This window comes from Physeter macrocephalus, chromosome 9 (genome assembly GCF_002837175.3).
Source record: "Physeter macrocephalus isolate SW-GA chromosome 9, ASM283717v5, whole genome shotgun sequence".
In the NCBI taxonomy this organism is placed as follows: domain Eukaryota; kingdom Metazoa; phylum Chordata; class Mammalia; order Artiodactyla; family Physeteridae; genus Physeter; species Physeter macrocephalus.
In genome coordinates this window covers 88,651,598-88,671,221 of record NC_041222.1, presented here as the reverse complement: position 1 = coordinate 88,671,221, position 19,624 = coordinate 88,651,598, and the positions used below count along the sequence as shown (strand labels likewise).

General features: G+C 39.9%; 1 protein-coding gene across 6 annotated transcripts in view; it reads left to right on the top strand.

The window, feature by feature from the left end:
* Positions 1–13,713: 13,713 nt before the first annotated feature.
* The window catches only part of AUH (AU RNA binding methylglutaconyl-CoA hydratase), a 174,802-nt gene continuing 168,891 nt past the window's right edge, over positions 13,714–19,624 (top strand). For 4 of the 6 annotated variants that reach the window (XR_003681316.2, XM_028494170.2, XM_028494169.2 and 1 more), the window contains exon 1: positions 13,727–14,003. Coding sequence is in view for 4 of the 6 variants with exons in the window: in XM_028494170.2 (XP_028349971.1) it covers positions 13,742–14,003 (262 nt within the window). In the remaining 2 variants the exon portion in view is untranslated. Of the gene's footprint in view, positions 14,004–14,154; positions 14,255–15,235; positions 15,303–19,624 lie in introns of all 6 variants that reach the window. The other 2 variants (XM_055087304.1, XM_007109401.2) reach the window with 2 other exon arrangements.

Genomic DNA, 19,624 nt, shown 5'->3' with positions numbered 1-19,624 from the left:
AGGAGATCTCAGCTACCGTCCACGGCAGGAGAGGCAGAGTTTGTGTTCAGAAAAGTTAATCGCCTGCTAAAACAAAATAATCAGTGCTATTCAGAACAATAATAGAATCCAGAGTCTCTATAATATATCACCACAATGTCCAGAATATAATCCAGAATTATTAGATATATGAAGAAACAGAGAAACGTGACCCATACTAAAAGCAGTGCTTCTCAAACATTTTGGCCTGAGGATCTCTTTGTACTTTTTAAAATTATTGAGGACCTCAACAGGGTTTTACTAAGCATATTATACCTATTGATATTACCTTATTAAAAATCAAAGTTGACATTTTATAAAATTTATTAATTATTTTAAAATTGGATTTATTATTTAATAAATCCAATACATGTCAACATAAGTAACATATTTTCATGAAAAATAACTGTTTTCCAAAATAAAAGCAATTAATGAAAAGAGTGGCATTGTGTATATTTTTTAAAATCTCTTTAATGTCTGATGATAGAAAAATAGCAAGATTCTCATGTTTGCTTCTGCATCCAATCTATTACAATATTATAGTTTGGTTTACATTATGAAGATAATCTGGCCTCACATAGTTGGAGAGATAGAAATATTTTAATAGCCTTCACAGATAATTGTGGATATTCTTTACTACTATACTAAAATTTGACAAATGATAGTTTCTCAAAGGTTTGTTGCAATGTGGAATCTGAAACTATACCATAGTCTATTAAATTTCATGTTCTATTATATTAAAATCCATTGCTCTATATTGTATTTTTATTGGATCTTTAATCCACGCATGATTTTACAACATTAGCTTTGGTCATTTATAAAATCCTGGTTCATTAAGTTATGCAGACCTTTCAAATGTTGACTCATTTCATTGTTCAATATTAAAAATCACAGTCATTAATATCATTACTGATCTCATTAAGCAAGTCCTTAAATATCAGGAAACTCTTACGCTCTTGATGGTAGATACAAGTTTTTAAAAATTCCAATTTTCACTTGAAATTTCAAATTTTAGTGTGGGCAATAAATATTGTCAATTTTCTTGAAGTGACAAACTCTCATGCATTTTTTAGAAAATACTGAATTCTGAATAACCAGTGTGTCTACTCATTGTCCTTTCAACTAAAAATGGTGTTTCATGAAAGAATCAGTTAGTTTTGCTCACAACTCAACCAACCATACAAGTACTTTTTCAATCTGCTTCATTATGCAGCAAAAGTGATTTATGCATGATTCACATCTTGTTAAAGAGAATATTAAAAAGACATGTATTTAAAGGTTGAGATTTGAAGAGTCATAGTTTATCTGGCTTCATCAAGGCAATTCTTAAATAACTAGCCACTAGTACAGCTTGGGGCCGCTACCTTGATTCATTCTAAATATTAGGAGTTTTACTGACAACTGCTTTTGTACCATCATTGCAAATGTTGACATACTGAAGAAGGCAAATAACATGTTAGTATCATTAGGAAAATAGTTGTGACCTTTCAAACCCCTGGAAAGCATCTTAGGAACCTTAGGAGTCTGCTAACCATACTTTGAGAACTGCTGCAGAAGAGAAAATATAAACAATGAAGATTGACCTCAAGACCACCCAGATGTTTTGATTAGCAGACCATGAGTTTAAAGCAGCTATCAAAAGAATGCTCAAATTTTTAAATGGAAATATGATCAAAATGAATGATCAAATAAGAGATCTCAGCAATAGAAACTACTCAAAAGTACCAAATGGAAAATTATGGGACTGAAAATTGCAATTCTGAAATTTAAAAAATTCACTGGATGGGCTTAATAGCAGATTGGAAAGGAAAGAAGAAAAAGTCAGTAATTGGAAGGTAAATCCATAGAAACTATCAAATCTAAAACACAGAGAAAAAAAGATTAAAGAAAAAGAACAGAGGCACAAGACTTTAGAACTAGGAGACAACATCAAAATGTTTATCAAACTTGTAGCTAGAATCCAAGAAAGAGTGAGGCAGAGAGAAGTATATAAGTAAAAAATGGCCCAACATTCAAAGATTATGGAAAGACATAAATTTATAGATTCAAGTTGCTCAGAGAGCCCCAAGTATAAATACAAAGAAAGCCATACCTATGTGCATGATAGTCAAACTGCTAAAAGCAAAAGAGAAAGAGAAAATCTTAAAAGCAGTCAGAGAAATAACACACTATGTACAGGGAACAATAACAAAAGAAAATGGGTTTCTCATCAGAAACATGAAGACCAGAAGATAGAAGAACTACATTTTTTAAATGCTGAAGGAAAAGAAAAATTCTCAACCCAGAATTTTATATCCAGTGAAAATGCCCTTGAAAAATGAACCTGAAATAAAGACATTTTCAGATAAAAGAAAGCTGAAAGTATTCATGACTAGCAAATGTACAGTTTAAGAATTGCCAAATAAGTTCTTTAGGTCAAAGGGAAATGATACCAGGTAGAAATTCTGATTTGCAGGAAGAGTACCAGAAATAATAAATATGGGGGAAAATATAAAAAACTATTTTCCTCTTGATTTCTTTAAAATACATCTTGCTGTATAAAGCAAAAACTGTAACAAGTATTGTGTGTTTGTTATGGATGTAATATGTATGACAACTATAGCATAAAAGATGAGTAAAGATATAAAGAGACCTATATAGTTGCAATTTTTTTTAACATTTTATTTGAAACAGTACAAAATTAATTCTAAATAGACTATATGAAGAACGTATATTATAATCCATAGGTAACTGTTCAGGGGGAAAAAGAAGTACAGTTTAAAAGCCAATAGGGAAATTTAAATGGAATTCTAAGAAATTCAATTAGCCAAAAGAAGGCAGGAAAACAAGACCAGAGGAAAAAAATCAGATGCAACAAACAGAAAACAAGTAGCAATATGGGAGGCCTAAATCAAACCAAATCAATACTTACAATAAATATAAATGGAGCGGCTTCCCTGGTGGCGCAGTGGATAAGAATCCACCTGCCAATGCAGGCGACATGGTTTCGAGCCCTGGTACGGGAAGATCCCACATGCCGCGGAGCAACTAAGCCTGTGCTCCACAACTACCGAGCCTGCGCTCTAGAGCCCATGAGCCACAACTACGGAGCCCACCTACTGCAACTACTGAAGCCCGAGCGTCTAGAGCCCGCGCTCTGCAATAAGAGAAGCCACCGCAATGAGAAGCCCATGCATCGCAAAGAGGACTAGCCCCCACTCGCCACAACTAGAGAAAGGCCACACGCAGCAACAGACCCAACGCAGCCAAAAATAAATAAATAAAATAAATTAATTAAAAAAAATATATAAATGGAGCAAACATTCTACTTGATGTCAAAGATTGTTACAGTAGACTTTAAGAAAGCAAAACTCAACTATTTGCTGTCTACAAGAGACACACCTTAAGTATCTGTCTTTTGTTTATAACATTTGAAAGTATAATTTACCTTCTTACATGGGCAGGAGACTAATAAACCCTATGGATTCCTTGCTCTGCAGCAAAATCCTGACAACCAGCAGAACTGGCTATAGTTAAAAATTAAGACAAAAGTGTGCTTTGCTTGTGGCATCTGTCCACCCCTGTTTGAGTGGTCCCCCAATCCCCACCCAACCAAAAGCCCACTTCCTGTGTTTTGCCTTCTAACTTAAAGCAGGCTATGCTCTGTGCTTCTGCTGGGTGTAGCTTTGTTCCATTCCAGTATCTCCGAGTCCAGGTGTCTGTGAATTACTTAATTTGATAAAATAATTCAAGCTAATGTGTTATTCATTAACAATATATTACTGTTCCATGGCTTGGCTATAACAAGGGCAGCCAGTGTCTTAATCATAATAACTAATATTTATTTAGTAATTAAAGAAGGACCATGCTCAGTGCTAAGCACCTTACGGGTGCCATCCCATTTAGTCCTCCCCAAGAACTTTATGAGGCAGACGTTGTAACTGTTAACATTTCCCAATCAGGAAAAATAAGGTGTGTCCCCCCTGCCACATATGCACCCAGTTACATGTTTACAGTTAAAGTGTTAAAGACAGGATTTAAACTCAGTGTATCCAATTCTAATATCCAGTCCCTTAAATCTAAGGAATAGAGCTGGCATAACGACAGGCATGAGAAAAGAGACATGGGGGCAAAGTAGCCTTTTTGTCCTTCAAAACTGCTTAAGTAGCCCCTGCCCCTATCTACATACGGACCATGTAACCAGCATCTTTGTGGGGGAAGTGAAAAGGCACTTTGAATGCCGATGATGCAGGTCTTTTATGTAAGTTATCTCATTTATTCTTTGTCACCTGGAAAGATGAGCTCTTCTTACCCCAGTATGGCAGATGAGAAAATATAAATGTTTTAAACGTTATAAAATAAGGTGTACTGATCCTTGGTTTCAGTCATGAGAGTAACAGATTAAAAACACAAAACACATATATCAGTTGTGAGTTCATTACTACAAACCTCTGTTTGCTTTGATCACTGCTCACAGCAAGCTTGTATTCAGATATCATTAGTATAATGAAAATAACAGGAACAAATGTGATTCAAAAACACTTTCTGAGGGTAGAAAAATCTTCTTCTAACATACTGGAGACTTGGCCTCTGAAAAGCTTGACGGCTGTCCTCACAAATGTTGGGACACCCAGAGGCACTACACGGTGCTCTGAATATATATTACTTGCCTTACAGCCTCTCTGTCCACGAAGAAACCATTATGACCCTGATACGACAGTGCAAAAAGAGCAGCACCACAAAGTCTTGAGAAGTAGACTTCTTTTGGTTGCTTTTTAAATTTTTTTTGTTTGTTTCTGGATAGCCACTAATCAGAAAGATAGATGAACTGCACCGTCATCCGTTGTTTTCCTCTGAAGCTGTTGAAAGCCCTAATGGCCAGGGCTTAGCTAAGACCTATTCTTTGAAAGTATTAAGCTATCAGCGCCTCCACTATCACTGCCACCTGCCTAAATATAACAAGGACATTAATGAGGATAACTAGGTGTCCTGGGGAAAGAAGAAAACTTGAACAGAGAGGTAGGACATTATGACAAAATTCCTTGTGCTGATTTGCACAGGACTCTGCAGCTTACTAGTTTTTTGACCTTCGACAAATTGGTTTACAAGCCAGAGTCCTCCTCTGAGAGTGTCAATGTCCTCCTCTTGCACTTGCTCTGAGGACGAGAGGGGAAGAAAAATTTGAGAAGAAAAACTTGCCCCCTATCCTCTTGCTTCAGTGCCTGGGGCCCTGCAAATTAAAACTGGCAAAAGACATATCAATAGGAGAAAAAAGGTTTATTTCTATGTGTGTGCATACAGGAACTAACAAAAGAAGTAGCTAGCTCCCTAAATGGTTAAAGTTAGAGGCTTTATTTATTTATTGCGGTACGCGGGCCTTTCACTGCTGTGGCCTCTACCGCCGCGGAGCACAGGCTCCGGACGCGCAGGCTCAGCGGCCATGGCCCACGGGCCTAGCTGCTCCGCGGCATGTGGGATCCTCCCGGACCGGGGCACGAACCCGCGTCCCCGGCATCGGCAGGCGGACTCTCAACCACTGTGCCACCAGGGAAGCCCGTTAGAGGCTCTTGACCTAACTTAGAAGGGGAAAGGGAGGGGACCTCTATGAGAAGAACAAAAAAGTTTCATTAAGAAAGACAAATGGGTTTTAAGTAGCACAAACCAAAGATAAGAACATTTTTGATAATGTTTGTTTAAGCAGGTGTGAGTGGTCTTTTCTTCTTCATGGCTGTGAAACTTCCCAAGGAAGGGGTTTACACTATGTTTATCTTGGTCTCTCTCCTGGGAGTAGACCCGCCTCCAAGAGGGGATTTATGACAGCCTCATTTCTCAGCAGCTCCTGCTTAGTCAGATAAAGGAAGCTCTTAGGAAGCTTCTTTCTGCATCTGTTGAATCTCAAATATCTTCAGCTTAAGATCAGGAGGCTGGTGTGGAGCTGGGTTAAGGGGACGTAGGTCAGCAGAGCTGGTTACAGGGAACTGAGGAAGAAGAGTCTCTGTTACAGACTCTATTGTGCCTCCTGAAATTCATATGTTGAAGCCCTAACCTCTAATGAAACTGTACTTGGATATATGGCCTTTAAAGGGGTAATTAAGGTTAATAACATAATAAAAGTGGGGCCCTAATTCAATCGGACTGCTGTCCTTAGAAGAAGAGGCAGAGACGCCAAGGAAGCATACACACCAAGGAGAGGCTGTATGAGGACATAGCTAGGAAATGACAAGCCAAGCAGTGAGGCCTCAGGAGAGACCAAACCTGCTGACACCTTGATCTTGGACTTCGAGCCCAGTTTGTGGTATCTGCTATGGCAGCCCAAGCTGACTAATAAACCTTCTTTAGACTCCTTTACTGATGTAGAGGACAGAATAAACTCCTACCTACTTGAAAAGTGTATAAGGAACAAGGCACAAGAACCCCAAGACCTGAAGAGGATGGGTTAAATCACAGCTTTCCAGTTACACTCTGACAGAGTGGGAACCCTTTTTACCTGGCTGAGAGGTTAAGAGAGAGACACTATAACTTTGAGGGCTAAAAGAGGTAAAGAGCAATGGTGTTGGCCTTCAAATCTTAGAATTTTATGGCCAATTCTCATCCTAGACATGCTCATAGCCAAGCAGAGATTTAGGGCTCAGTGGGGAAGGCACAATTATTCAAACGTTCCCTGGGTTTGTCTGCGGGAACTTGATAGAGGAAGGGAATTTCAGAGGATCTGAGGGGCAGGGTAAGGCAAACGGGTGGCTTAGAAGAGAAGGCTGGCTGAGAGGCATGGAGTTCTTCCAGAAGCGTCAATGACCAGTTGACCAAGGAAGGTTTCCAGCTCAGTCCAGGGCAGCACAGGCTCATTGGCCTTGAATTAGGGTCCAGGTGGACTGTGGCATCTATCTTTTATTTTGTTTTAATAATTTTTAAAAATTCTGTAACTGTTTTAGACTTACAGAAAAATCGAGAACATAGGACAGAAAGTTCCCATATACACTACTCCCAGTTTCTCCTATTATTCACATCCTACATTAGTATGGTACATTTGTTACAACCAATGAACCTGCATTGACATCTTATTGTTAATTAAAGTCTATATTTTATTTGGATTCCCTTAATTTTAACCTAATGTTCATTTTCTGTTGCAGGATCCAGCCAGGATCCCACACTACATTTAGCTGTCATGTCTCCTTAGGCTCCTCTTGGCTGTGACAGTTTCTGAGACTAATTTTTGATGATCTTGACAGTTTTAAGAAGTATTGGTTAGGTGGTTACTAGAATGTCCCTCAATTGGGATTTGTCTGATATTTTTTATCATGATTAGAATGTGGTTATGGGTTTTGGGAGGAAGACCATGGAGGGAAGATGCCATTTTCATCATATCATATCAAGACTGCATACTATCATCATGGCTTATCCCTGTTGATGTTAATCTTGATCACTTGGCTGTGGTGGTGTTTGTCAGGTTTTTCCACTGTAAAATTAGCCTTTCTATTCCCCTTTCCATACTGTACTTTTTGGAAGGAAGTTACTACATACAGCCAACACTTAAGTAGTGGAGAGTAATGTTCTCCCTCCTCGAGAGCAGAGTATGTAGATAAATTATTTGAAATTCTTTTGCTTGAGTGATATGTCTCTTCTCTCCTTATTTATTTATCTATATCAGTGAGTATTCATGGATATTTATTTTATGCTTTGAGTTATAATCCTATACCCCTTTCTTCCTTCCTTCCTTCCTTCCTTCCTTCCTTCCTCCCTCTCTCTCTCTCTCACCTTCTTTCTATCCAGATTTGGCTATTGGCAACATCCTTCGGGCTTATCTTGTATATTTCCTATGCTATCCCAGTCCTAGAATCAGCCATTTCAACAGGGACCACTATTACTGAAGAATGGTATTAGAAACCAAGATCTGGGCACTAAGTGTGCTCATTGATACTGGGATGTCATTGCTTCTAAGTCACTCTGCTGAGAGAGCAAGGAAATATATGTGTGTATACTAACCCATGTACATAAACTTTTCTAAATATTTCTATATGTAACCATCTGTATCTATACTAAGCTAAATATGAGTTTATACTGATGTCTCCAACTCTATTCCCTTATCACATACATCTTTCTAGCACCTCCCCTGGCTTATCTGTATTCTCCCACTCCAAGAGTGAGAAACTGGCAGCCACCATCTGCCATCCATTTACTTAGTTTTTCATTGGATTAAAAAAAATTCGAAATGTTAGTATCGTTACTGGCATTATTCCCTTTGATGCTGTAGTTTTCCCAGATTTGCCCAGTGGGATTCCTTTCAAGCCGTGTCCTTTCACTGATGGAGATCCACCAATCTTTGAGCAACTCATTGTTTGCTGGCACAAGAAGATATTCTGGACTCTCCTTGTATTTTCTCTGTCTCAGATATAGAACCAGCCATGTCTTCAAGGAGTCCTAATCTACCCCGTCTTTTACTGAGATATAATTCACATACAATTCACCCATTCAAAATGTACAATTCAATGGTTTTAAGTATATTCTCAGAGTTGTGCTACCATCACCGCTATTTTAGAACATATTCATCACCCCCAAAAGAAGCCACATATTCTTTAACTATCATTCCCCCAATGTCCCCATCTCTCCCATGCCTAGATAATGATGGCATGTATCTTCAGAGTCTGGTGTGTATGTCTGTTTGTGTGTATGAGTGCATATGCCATTGACAATTACGGGGTTGGCAGGGGGAAGAGGCAATATCTGGGAAATCATGATCACACAGGATCTAATGCAGAGGGTGAAGTTTCCAAATGAGAGGATAAGAAGGGATTGGCCAAATTCCCCACAGATGGGAGTGGGGGTAGGGATGGGTAGGGTAAAGCCCTGATGATTATTTGGGAAAAGTAGATAATACAAGGTAATAATTAAGAACTCAGTTTCTGGAGTCAAGTGTTTGAGTCTCAGCTGTGTAACATATAGCTATGTAACTTTCAGTAATTTAAACCCTCAGTTTCCATGTCTATGCAACACCTACTCTCTGTCTCATAGGTCTCAGGAACTCACAGGCACACATGGTTGTAGTTGGCACCTATAAATATGATCTACATAATATTGGTGGGGGATAGAGTGTGGTGTCTGGTCAAGGACACCTCTTCAGGGCAGAATGAAAGAGGGTGTCCTCTGCCATGCTTTTTCTCTGGGGACAATGACCTTGGGAGAGGTTCACTAAAAACCTCCAAGAGTCTGGGGATTTAAAGGAGACCCAAAGAAATTCAGGGGCCTGTTGTTTTAATTTTTATTTTGGGACTAAGCATGACTAAAACTTTGCATCCTTCTTGAAATGTACCCTGTCCATTCTCTGTACCTTAAATTAAAGTTACAAGTATTTTAAATGCCTATTTAATACTTAAAAAGCTTTATAGAAAATTACACAGACAACTATCTTAACATGAATACAATTATATGTATATATTTCTTACCATGAATACAATTATATGTATATATTTCTATCATTTTCTGATCATTGTCAGTGTTCATAGTTTCTCATAGTTTTATATCATAGAACACGTAGATTACAATTGTTCCCATGTGTCACTGTATATGTAGAGCCTCACAGATTTAACATGACTGTAACTGTATACACAATTTCATACATTTGTCTTTTATATTATCGTTCAATTCTGAAACATATAATTAGCAATTGCTCCTAGATAGCTTATGTGGAAAGACAGTCTTCAGTTTGTAGTTCCAGCTCTTTCTTGTGAAACCTATCATAATTTAGGGCTGTGAATCTTTATCTTAGGATTCATGAAAGTTTTGGTTTAAAAGTGAAAAATGAAAAGACCCTGTAGCAGGGACTTCCCTGGTGGCGCAGGGTTTGATCCCAGCCTGCCAGGGTTCGATCCCTGGTCCGGGAAGATCCCACATGCCGTGGAGCAACTAAGCCTGTGTGCCACAACTATTGAGCCTGCGCTCTAGAGTCTGCAAGCCACAATTGCTGAGCCTATGCACCACAACTACTGAAGCCCGTGTGCCTAGAGCCCGTGCTCCGCAACAAGAGAAGCCACCGCAATGAGAAGTCCGCGCACCACAACGAAGAGTAGCCCTCGCTTGCCACAACTAGAGAAAGCCCACACAGCAATGATGACCCAATGCAGCCAAAAAAAAAAAGAAAAGAAAAAAGACTCTGTAGCAGATTGTGCTCCCGAATATCTGTAATCCCCCTTTTATATAGTAATAGAATTGTAGTTGGGTATATGGCTGCCTAGCACAAGGTTATATTTTTGGGCCCCCTTTGCTGTGGAGACTGTGTGGTTGCAGGAGGTGAGTAGAAGGAGTAGGTGCCTTGATAAAATTGGGTGCTCCCTTCATCTTTTCTGTCTTGCTGGTGGCAGGGAGCAGCTACTCTAGGTCCAGAACCAGAAGTGAAGTCCCATGTCGAAGATGGAAGAGGCAGCTTACCATGTCTGGATGGTTAACATTCTCTCTTATTTAAGCCATCGTATTCATGGGTGGTCCAGCCTTTACTCTGATATACCACTTTCTCGTTGATTGTTTCAGGTAAGACAGTTTTAAAATATACCCTCATTTTGAAAAAGCCCAGAAGTTTTGCTTTGTTCCTCACATAGTGTTTGCTATTTTTGTCTCTCCACTTGTGGTTGGTCACATGTTGGTAAGTGTTTCATTTTACTGGTGACACCTATGACCTCCTATGTGTTCTGTGCACAGAGCTGTGTTCTAGGAGGAATGGCTCTTGCCACTGGGGGTTGGCTGTATTCCAGGAGCTCAGTGTTGGTCATCCTGTATTGCACACGTTTAATATTACATAGAAGTAAGCATTAGAAAAATGTCAGGATGTGGCAGAATAAAAAGACTGTTAGCTGAGAGCTAGCTGGAGGCAAGATCGCAAATCCTGTAAACCAATGGTGGTAATTGTAGTAGTAATAGAATTCCGCAAACACCAGCCCTACCCTCCTCTCCCAACTGATACTCATTGTTCCCAGATCACATCTTTTACTGAAAAGTAGAAGGAACCAAAGGAAATTAAATTTTATTGGACACCTTAAGACTTATTGAGAGGTTGTGCAAAACAGTGATTAAGAACATGGGGACTGAGGTCAGATATATCAGGGTTCAAATTCCAGCTTCATGACTTATTAGCTGTAGGGTTTGGTAAGTAACTTAATCTCAGTGTCCTCATCTGCAAAACTGAGATAATAATACCAACTTTGAAGTTTTCTGGACATTAAATAACAAATCTAAAGTCCGGAATGGATTAAAAAGGAAGTTGATAAATGGTCATTAACATTATCTATTCTGTTCCCATTTCTTGATGTCAAGTGCTTTACACTTATGCCATCAACCCTATAAAATGGGCATAACGTATTAAAAAACAAAATTTAACTGAGTAAATTTGAAGATCTAATTGGCTTTATGAAATCTAGCAAACCAAGAGCTACTTGGAGAGGTTACACAACAAAGAAGGCTTTTGTAGTAAGGAGGGTGGGACAAGGAAAAGAAGTTATCAGCAAAGAAAAAATAAAATTTCATTGCAGTAAAGTAAAAGTTCAGGTGACACTGGCTCCTCATTGGCTGAGCTATGGTGTTTTCTATTGGCTGGGCTTGTTGCTGGGCAAGAAGGAAGTTTTCCTTCCTCCCCTGTGGTAGTAAAGTAGTTGTACTTCCTGTTTGGGAGTGCAGGTTACTTCCTGGGGTAAGTAACTAACCAGCTTCCTGTTGGGGTAATTGTCCTCTTCCTGCTTGGGGTAATTGACAATGAATGGTAGGATGTTAAGAGTTCCCTCCATAGGCCTTCCAGACTCCTATTTTAGTTGCGCTTTCCTTTTATTAATTTTCACACATACTTATGCTGTCAACACTATAAAATGGGCATAATCCTTCCCATTCTATAGATGAAGAAATTGAAGTTAAAGAATTTCTGAGGTGAAATAGATATCATACTAGCTATTTTGCAGATGAAGACATGGAAGCATGGAGTGTTTAAATAACTCATGGATGTCTCAAAGCAAAGCAATTGTGGAGAGACGATCCAAAGCCATGTCCGAGCTGATATTTGGCAATTCTCTATTAGTTGTCACCCCTGACAGGTTGTCACAGTCATGGTGATATTTGTTATTTGCACTAACTTTCAAGAATCAATTTTCTTCACAGATGGGCATACCCACATGACTCCTTTCAATAAAGACCAGAGTCACAACTCTTAGGGAAGAAGCAAGTGTCCCTAAGTGGTGTTTCCTCAACTGGCTCTGTGCTCATCAAAACCATAGGCCATCCTTCTTACTCCGGTTTCTAATATAACATAAACAATCTATGATTAGCCTTCTGCAGTTGTCCTAATCAATCACAAGTGTTTTCTGAGGTTATATTATTTCAAATAGTACTGTGTCAAGTGTTCTATAACTCCTTTATTTGAATTTAAAATCTATTGATGAGCCAACATAAAGATATCAAAACAATTAGCAACTAATACAATGGAACAGTAATTAAATATTTAATTAAATAGCTATTGATTAAATAATAAAAATATTAAATTAATATTTAATAATTAAATATTTAAACAGTAAATAAATATTGCAATTATTGCAGTAGTTGAACTGTAAATAGAATTCTGAGTTTCTTAGCAGAAAAAGTGAACATGATTATAAGAAAAGGGGAAAGATACAAGAGGAAGCAAAGTTTTTCCTTGTCTTCAACTTCAAGAGATTTCACAAGTGGTACCTTTACAGAAGATAGAATAAAAGATGCCCTCAACAACGTTCTCACAGGATACACAGAAATGGAACCCAATTGGCTTTTTCTTTTCATTTTGGATAAAGCTGGGGGGGGGTCTAACATTGGAGGAAGTTTTGCTTAATACTCAAAAATGTAATCAGTGCACAACAGCAGAAATTTGTGTGGCAGTGGGAATAGTCTCATAGCAGCATGTTTTTCAAACAATATTCCCAAACACGCCTTTTCTCCGTTGAGATTTGATAAAAGCTAGGTAGGAGAAAATTGTATACAGTGTGCTTTGATGGCCACCTACACTCTAAGTTGATATTCTGCGTTTCTGGTTGAGGGAAGGGCCTCTGTGCTCTAAATCCCACCTCAGCATAAGGTTTGGCTGAGCCTCTTTGTTAAGATGGTGGTTCCTGATTAGGACGAGACTCCGGGACGGGCCGTGCCACATGCTTGAGTTGGTGGGCTGAGGACCCTTGTTTTTATTGGCTGTTCTCACTCCCTTCCTGAACTCTGTATGGTAAGCCTCATGTATGTTTATAGGCATGTTTAACCGATAACCCTTGGCCCTTATATATATGAGTAAACCGGAGTCCCACGCAGAGCTGCTACCCTGTCAGCCAAACCTGAGACCAAACATTTTAGTTCACCTTTGCCGCTAACTCATGACCCCAGGGCATGGCCCAGGGAGTGTAAGGAGGCGACTCTCTCCGGGGAGTTCTTATAGAATATGTTCCCCATAAAATATTCCACAGCCTTGGAAAACTACTTTCTCCCTGCCTTTGCTGTACAAGCCATTACACCTCCTGTCAGGCAAGGGAGGCCTGAGAAAGTGGAAACTGGAACGCTCAGTCATCGGTGTTGGGGGGGGGGGGGTGGGGGCGAGGATTCGGGGGCGGAGCCTGGCGCGAGAGGGAGGCTCTGGGGGCGTGGCTGGGCGGGGCGAGCTAGGGGCGGGGCCTGGGCATGCCCTGCGGCGTGCGGGGGGCTGGCCTGCGCGCGGCGGGGGCGGGGCAGCAGCCGTAGGCTCACGCCGTAAACAGTGAACATGGCGGCGGCGGCGGCAGCGGCACCCGGGGCCTTGGGCACGTTGCAGGCCGGCCGCGCTCGCTTGGTGGCCGCTTGCTGTGCGCGGCTCGGCCCTGGGTGGAGGCTGTCCGGCTCCTGGACGGTCCCGCGGGTCGACCCGGAGACCCGGGCTCGGAGCTGGATACCCGCGGCCGGGGGGGCGGCCTGGCGGAGGGGCTACAGCTCTGAGGTGAAGACGGAGGACGAGCTGCGGGTGCGGTATCTGGAGGAGGAGAACCGAGGTGAGGGGCGCGACGCGGGCGGCCGCCGGTCCTAGGAAGGGGTTGCAAGGTCAAGTGTCCGGGCTGACGTCAGTGTCCGCCGAGGGGCTTGGGGGCCCTTCCCCTCCCCCACCCAAGCATTGCAGTTATATAGTGCTCTCCTTGCCTAAAGGTGTCCTACGGAGCAGCTTACCTGTAAAAGTGGCCCTACTCGGCGCCGAAGACAGAAATGCAGCTTACGTCCTCTAGACGAGCCAAGGTCAATAAACCGGGTGTGTGATATTTGCTTCCAGATTTTGTTCTTGCTCTGTGATTCCTTTCTGTCAACTCAGCTATCAGGCGGAGAGTTTCGGAAGCTGCCTTGAGAATGCACCTTATTATTCTGAGTCTTCTTCAGTTTAAAGCGGTGCATCTGGAACAATTTTTCCCCTTGCCCATTTTATCTTAGAAAGTTAGTTTTGTGTACTATTTCAGTTCAGTTAGACAATTTTGAGCATTTTCTTGGTCTTCCAATTCCCTTGCTAAGCCCTGAGGGACACAATTGTGGACGTTGTTGATCTTGCCCTTGAGCTACCTCCTTGGGAGGAGATAGATGCATTAGCAGTACAATACAGTGGGAAGAAGGGTTGTGATAGAGGATGTGTGCCAGTCGGTGGGATTGCTGTTAAAGCTCAATTCCTTTCACTTGCCTTGTTGGGAGAAGTTAAATGGATCATGAAAGGTGGAAATAGCAGTTTGCCAGAAGAGTAGTCATTGAATTTTGACATGCAGTTATTGAGCACCTATAATCGGTTAAGCAGAAGTGCAAAACGAGTTAAGTCATCATTGCTTTCTTTAAGCAGCACCCAGTATAGCGAGGAAGATAGTGGTGATTAAAAGGTTATGCTAACTTTAAAGGCTTGGCAAGAGCAAAGGGCTGTAATACCCCAAGGTTCATATGATCAGCTATATCTGGGGAGATTGGAAGACTCCAGAAGGGGATTCTGAGGGTTAAGTTAGGGTTTTGCCAGATGAAAAGGGGTCCAAGGCATTCTTTGCAATGGAATGTGACATTAGTGAGGGTTCCTAGGCAAACTTCTCTGTGCTTCAATTTTCTTCTGTGTAAAAATAGGAAAATTAATACCAACTTTGTATGCCTACTGTGGAGATTAGACGAGAGTGTAATATAAATTGCTCACTGAGTATCAATCTAGCTCATAAGGGGGTCTTCTGGAGTATGATGAGTTATTTCTTTTATTTGTTTATCATTTCAGACAGACAAGAGCATGGTGAAAGGCATGGCATGGGAACATGTGTGGTGTTTTGGAGAAATGGCATAAGGCAAGTGTGGTTGTAGTGGCATGACAGGCAGAATATTGAGAAATTCAGCTGGAAAGTAGATTGGCACTGGAGTGATTAGAGCCATGAACGCTAACATCTTTTGGGTAAGCTTAGTCTTGCCAGGATTTCAATTACGTTAGGTGAACCAGCAGTACATTAGCTACAAATGCATTGCAGGTACAGCTAGTAGTGTGCACCATATTCTGTATTTTTTTGACCTAAATGAATGCACATTGAAAGTAAATTTTTATAAAATGTCTGGAAAGTCCTTCAGTTAGGTTTCAAATGGGTCAAGGAAAAGAAATCAGAATATAAGTCAGTTTGATAAATTCAGAATGTTTTGTCACTTGAAATGTAAAAATCAGCTATTAGGGAATACGGGTTCTTAAGAAAATTGACCCACTTCCTTTCAGGATTGGCAAGGTGACAACTCAGTTTTGTTTAACATTATATATGCTTTGCTTTGCTTTACTGTCAAACCAGCAATAAGCAGTGCAAAGAAAAACATGAGTTCAGGCTGGTGCAGGTGAAGGAATCTCCCTGGTGCCTTTGCTTATTAGAGGCGAGTCCAAAATTTGGTGCCCTTAGCAGCCTGCAGGGAATATGACAACTCCACTGGGTCAGAGGAGCCCCAGGCTGCTCTCTGCCCTGTAGGCCTCTTTAGGTTGGTGGAGGTGGGTAAATGCAGAATACATCGGTACTCATAGGTTGCTTGGGTTCCATATTTGTAATCTGTTGCGGAAGCACAGTTAGACTACCAACTTTCTTTAGTCGTTATTTCTTGCATTGTTGTCCAGCCTACTCAGGGTTTTACAGCAGCAGTCCCGGTCATGGTTTACAGAGGTCTCTCCTGGTTTCCTGCAGTGGCTGCCTTTATAGGTCAACTGGTCTCCAGTCATTCTCCTTCCCAGTTTGTTCTTTGCACTGGTGCTGGGGTTATTTTTTCAAGGCCAAGCAAGAATCACATCTCTGTTCAGTTAAAAACCTCTAGTGGTCTCTAATGCCTACAAGCCCTCAAAGCTGCAAGCCTTTACAGACCATCCATCTCCCTTCTGCTGCACCTAAGCTTTACCTTTTCTTGCTCTTATGTGTCTGTGCTTTTGCACACACTTTCTGGAATGACCTCTCCCTTCTCCCTACCAACCTTCTCCCAGCCTTGCAGGCTTCTACTCATAATTGTGACCCATTTTAAAGATCATTTTTGTGAACCTTATACCAACTTCTGGTAGAAGTAGAGCAAACAAGCAAATGCATAATTCAAGTTATTCTTAATGCCTGCTCCTTCTTACCTCATCATTCACATCTGGCTTATCATCAGGTCTTCCCAAGTGCCTTTGTGGTCTTTCCATTTTTATCCATGTTCTTCTTTACCAACACTGCTTTTGTCCAAGCCTGTATCATGTCTCAGGTGGCCTGTTGCAGAGGTCAGCTAGCTCATCTTCCTACTACATGCTTTTTTTTTTTTTTTTTAAAACAGGTTGATTCCTTTCACATTTTTCTCATGTGTTAAAGAATACATTGTTTAATTCCGTATATTTCATGGCATGTGAATTCTATCTCAATAAAGCTATATATTTAGATAGATGTATATATTTTAAAATTTTACTGAGATTAATTCACATATAAAATTAAAAATGTACAGTTGTTTTTAGCATATTTACAGAGTTGTGCAACCATCACCACAATCCAATTTTAGAACATTTTTATCAATCTAGAAAGAAACCCTGTTCTCTTTGGCAGTGTCTCCTCATTCTCAATACTTCCTCTCCCCCCAGACTGAGACCCATTTATCATCTACTTTCTGTCTCAATAGATTTTTCTACTTTGGACATTTCACATAAAGAAATCATATGTGGTTGTTTATGGCTTCTTTCACTTAGCATTTGGTTTTCAAGATTCTGTTATGTTGTGGCATGTATCAGTACTTCATTGTTTGGATTCCATTGTTTGGATTTTTTTGTCTGTTCATTATTGATGTACATTTTGATCATTTCCACTTTCTGGATCTTGTGAACAATGCTGCTTAGAACATTCATGTATAAATTTTTATGGACATCCTTTTTTATTTCCACTTAGGAGTGCAATTGCTGGATCGTATGGTAATTGTACTTCTATGATTAACATTTTGAGGAACTGCCAAAGTTTTCCAAAGTGGCTGCAGCATTTTACATTCCCACCAGCAAAGTATAAGGGCTCTAATTTCTTCACATCATGAACAGTACTTGTTTGGTTTTTGATTATAGCCATTGGGTGTGTTGGGAAGTGATATCTCATTGTGGCTTTGATTTGGACTTCCCTAATAGTTAAAGATGTTGAGTATCTTTTCATGTGCCTATTGGTCATGCGTATTTCTTCTTTAGAGAAATGTCTTCTCAAATCCTTTTTAATTGGGTTGTTTGTCTTTTTGTTGTTGAATTGTAAGAGTTCTTTATATATTCTGGATGCAAGTCTCTAATCAGATACATGACTTGAATATATTTTCTCCTATGGGTTCTTTTTATTCTTGTTAATTTAGAAGACCCTAGGTTTTTAATTGTGATGTAGTACAATTTATTTGTTTCTTTTGTTGCTGAGCTTTTGGATCATATCTAAGAAACTGTTGCCTAACCCAGGATCACAGAGATTTATAACTGTTTCCTTCCAACAGTTTTATGGTTTTAGCTCTTCACGTTTGTGTCTGTGATCAATTGTGAGTTAATTTTTGTGTATGTTGTGAGGTAAGAGGTTACCTTCATTCTTTTGCTTTGGATATCCAGTGTACCAGTGCTATTGATGAGACTTATTCACCACAGAATTGTGTTGGCACCCTTGTTGAAAATTAATTGACTGTAAACATAGAGTTTGTTTCTGTACTTTCAGTTGTATTCCATTTATCTACATGTCTATCTTTATGTCAGTACCATTTCTGAAGAGTTTATACCAGAATTTCTAAAGAATTCTCAGTTTTTTCAAGGAAGTCAAGTCAACTGGTATTTTGATAGGAATTGCATTGAATCGGTAGATCAATTTGGGGAATATTGCCTTTATAACAATGTAAAATTTAACATTCCATGAACATGGAATATCACTTCATTCAGCAGTATTTTGTAGTTTTCATTGTATAAGTCTTACACTATTTTTGTTAAATTTATTTCTAGCTAGTTCATTCTTTTTGGATACTATTGTAAATGGAATTGTTTTCTTAGTTTTGTTTCGGATTGTTCATTGCTAGCGTACAGTAATACAATTGTTTTTGTATGTTGATCTTGTATCATGCAACTTTCCTGAACTTGATGATTTTTTCTCATAGTTTTCTTTTTTTTTTTTTTTGCGGTACGCAGGCCTCCCACTGTTGTGGCCTCTCCTGTTGCAGAGCACAGGCTTCGGACGTGCAGACTCAGCGGCCATGGCTCACGGGGCCAGCCGCTCCGCGGCATGTGGGATCTTCCCGGACTGGGGCACGAACCCGTGTCCCCTGCATTGGCAGGCGGACTCTCAGCCACTGCACCACAAGGGAAGCCCTTCTCATAGTTTTTTAGTGGGTTTCTTAATATTTTCTATATACAGGATCCAGGTCATGTACACACAGAAGAAATTTTACTTATTCTTTTCCAATCTGGATGCCTTTTATTTCTTTCTCTTGGGTAATCACCCCCGTTGGACCCTCTGTTACAGTGTAGAATAAAAGTATCAAGAACAGACATCATAGTCTTTTCCCTGATCTGAGGGGAAGGCATTCAGTCTTTCACCATTAAGTATGATGTTAGCTGTGGGTTTTTTGGTAGATGTCCTTTATCAGGTTGAAGAAGCCTTTGTTTATTCATAGTTTAAGTGTTTTTATCTGGTTGAATTTTGTCAAATTCTTTTTCTGCATCTATTGAGATGATTGTATGACTTTTCGTGTTGAGCCTGTTGATATGATGTATAACATTAATTGATTTTCAAATATTGAACCAGTCTTTCACACCTGGAATAAATCCCACTTGATTTTGGGTTGTAATTATTTTTATACATTGCTGGATTTAATTTGCTAACATTTTGTTGAGGATTTTTGCATTTATGTTTATGAGCAATAGTGGTCTTTTGTTTTCCGTTCCTGTGATGTCTTTGTCTGGTTTTGGTATACGGGTAATGCTGACTTCATACAATGAGCGAGGAAGTGCCCATTCTGCTTCTATTTTCTGGAAGAGATTTTAGAGAAATTGTATCATTTTTTTTCTTTGAATGTTTTGGTAGAATTCACTGGTAAAACCATCTGCATCTGATGCTTTCTGATTTAGATGCTTATTAATTACTGATTCAGTTTCTTTAATAGAAATAGATTTAGCCTATTCAGCTTATCT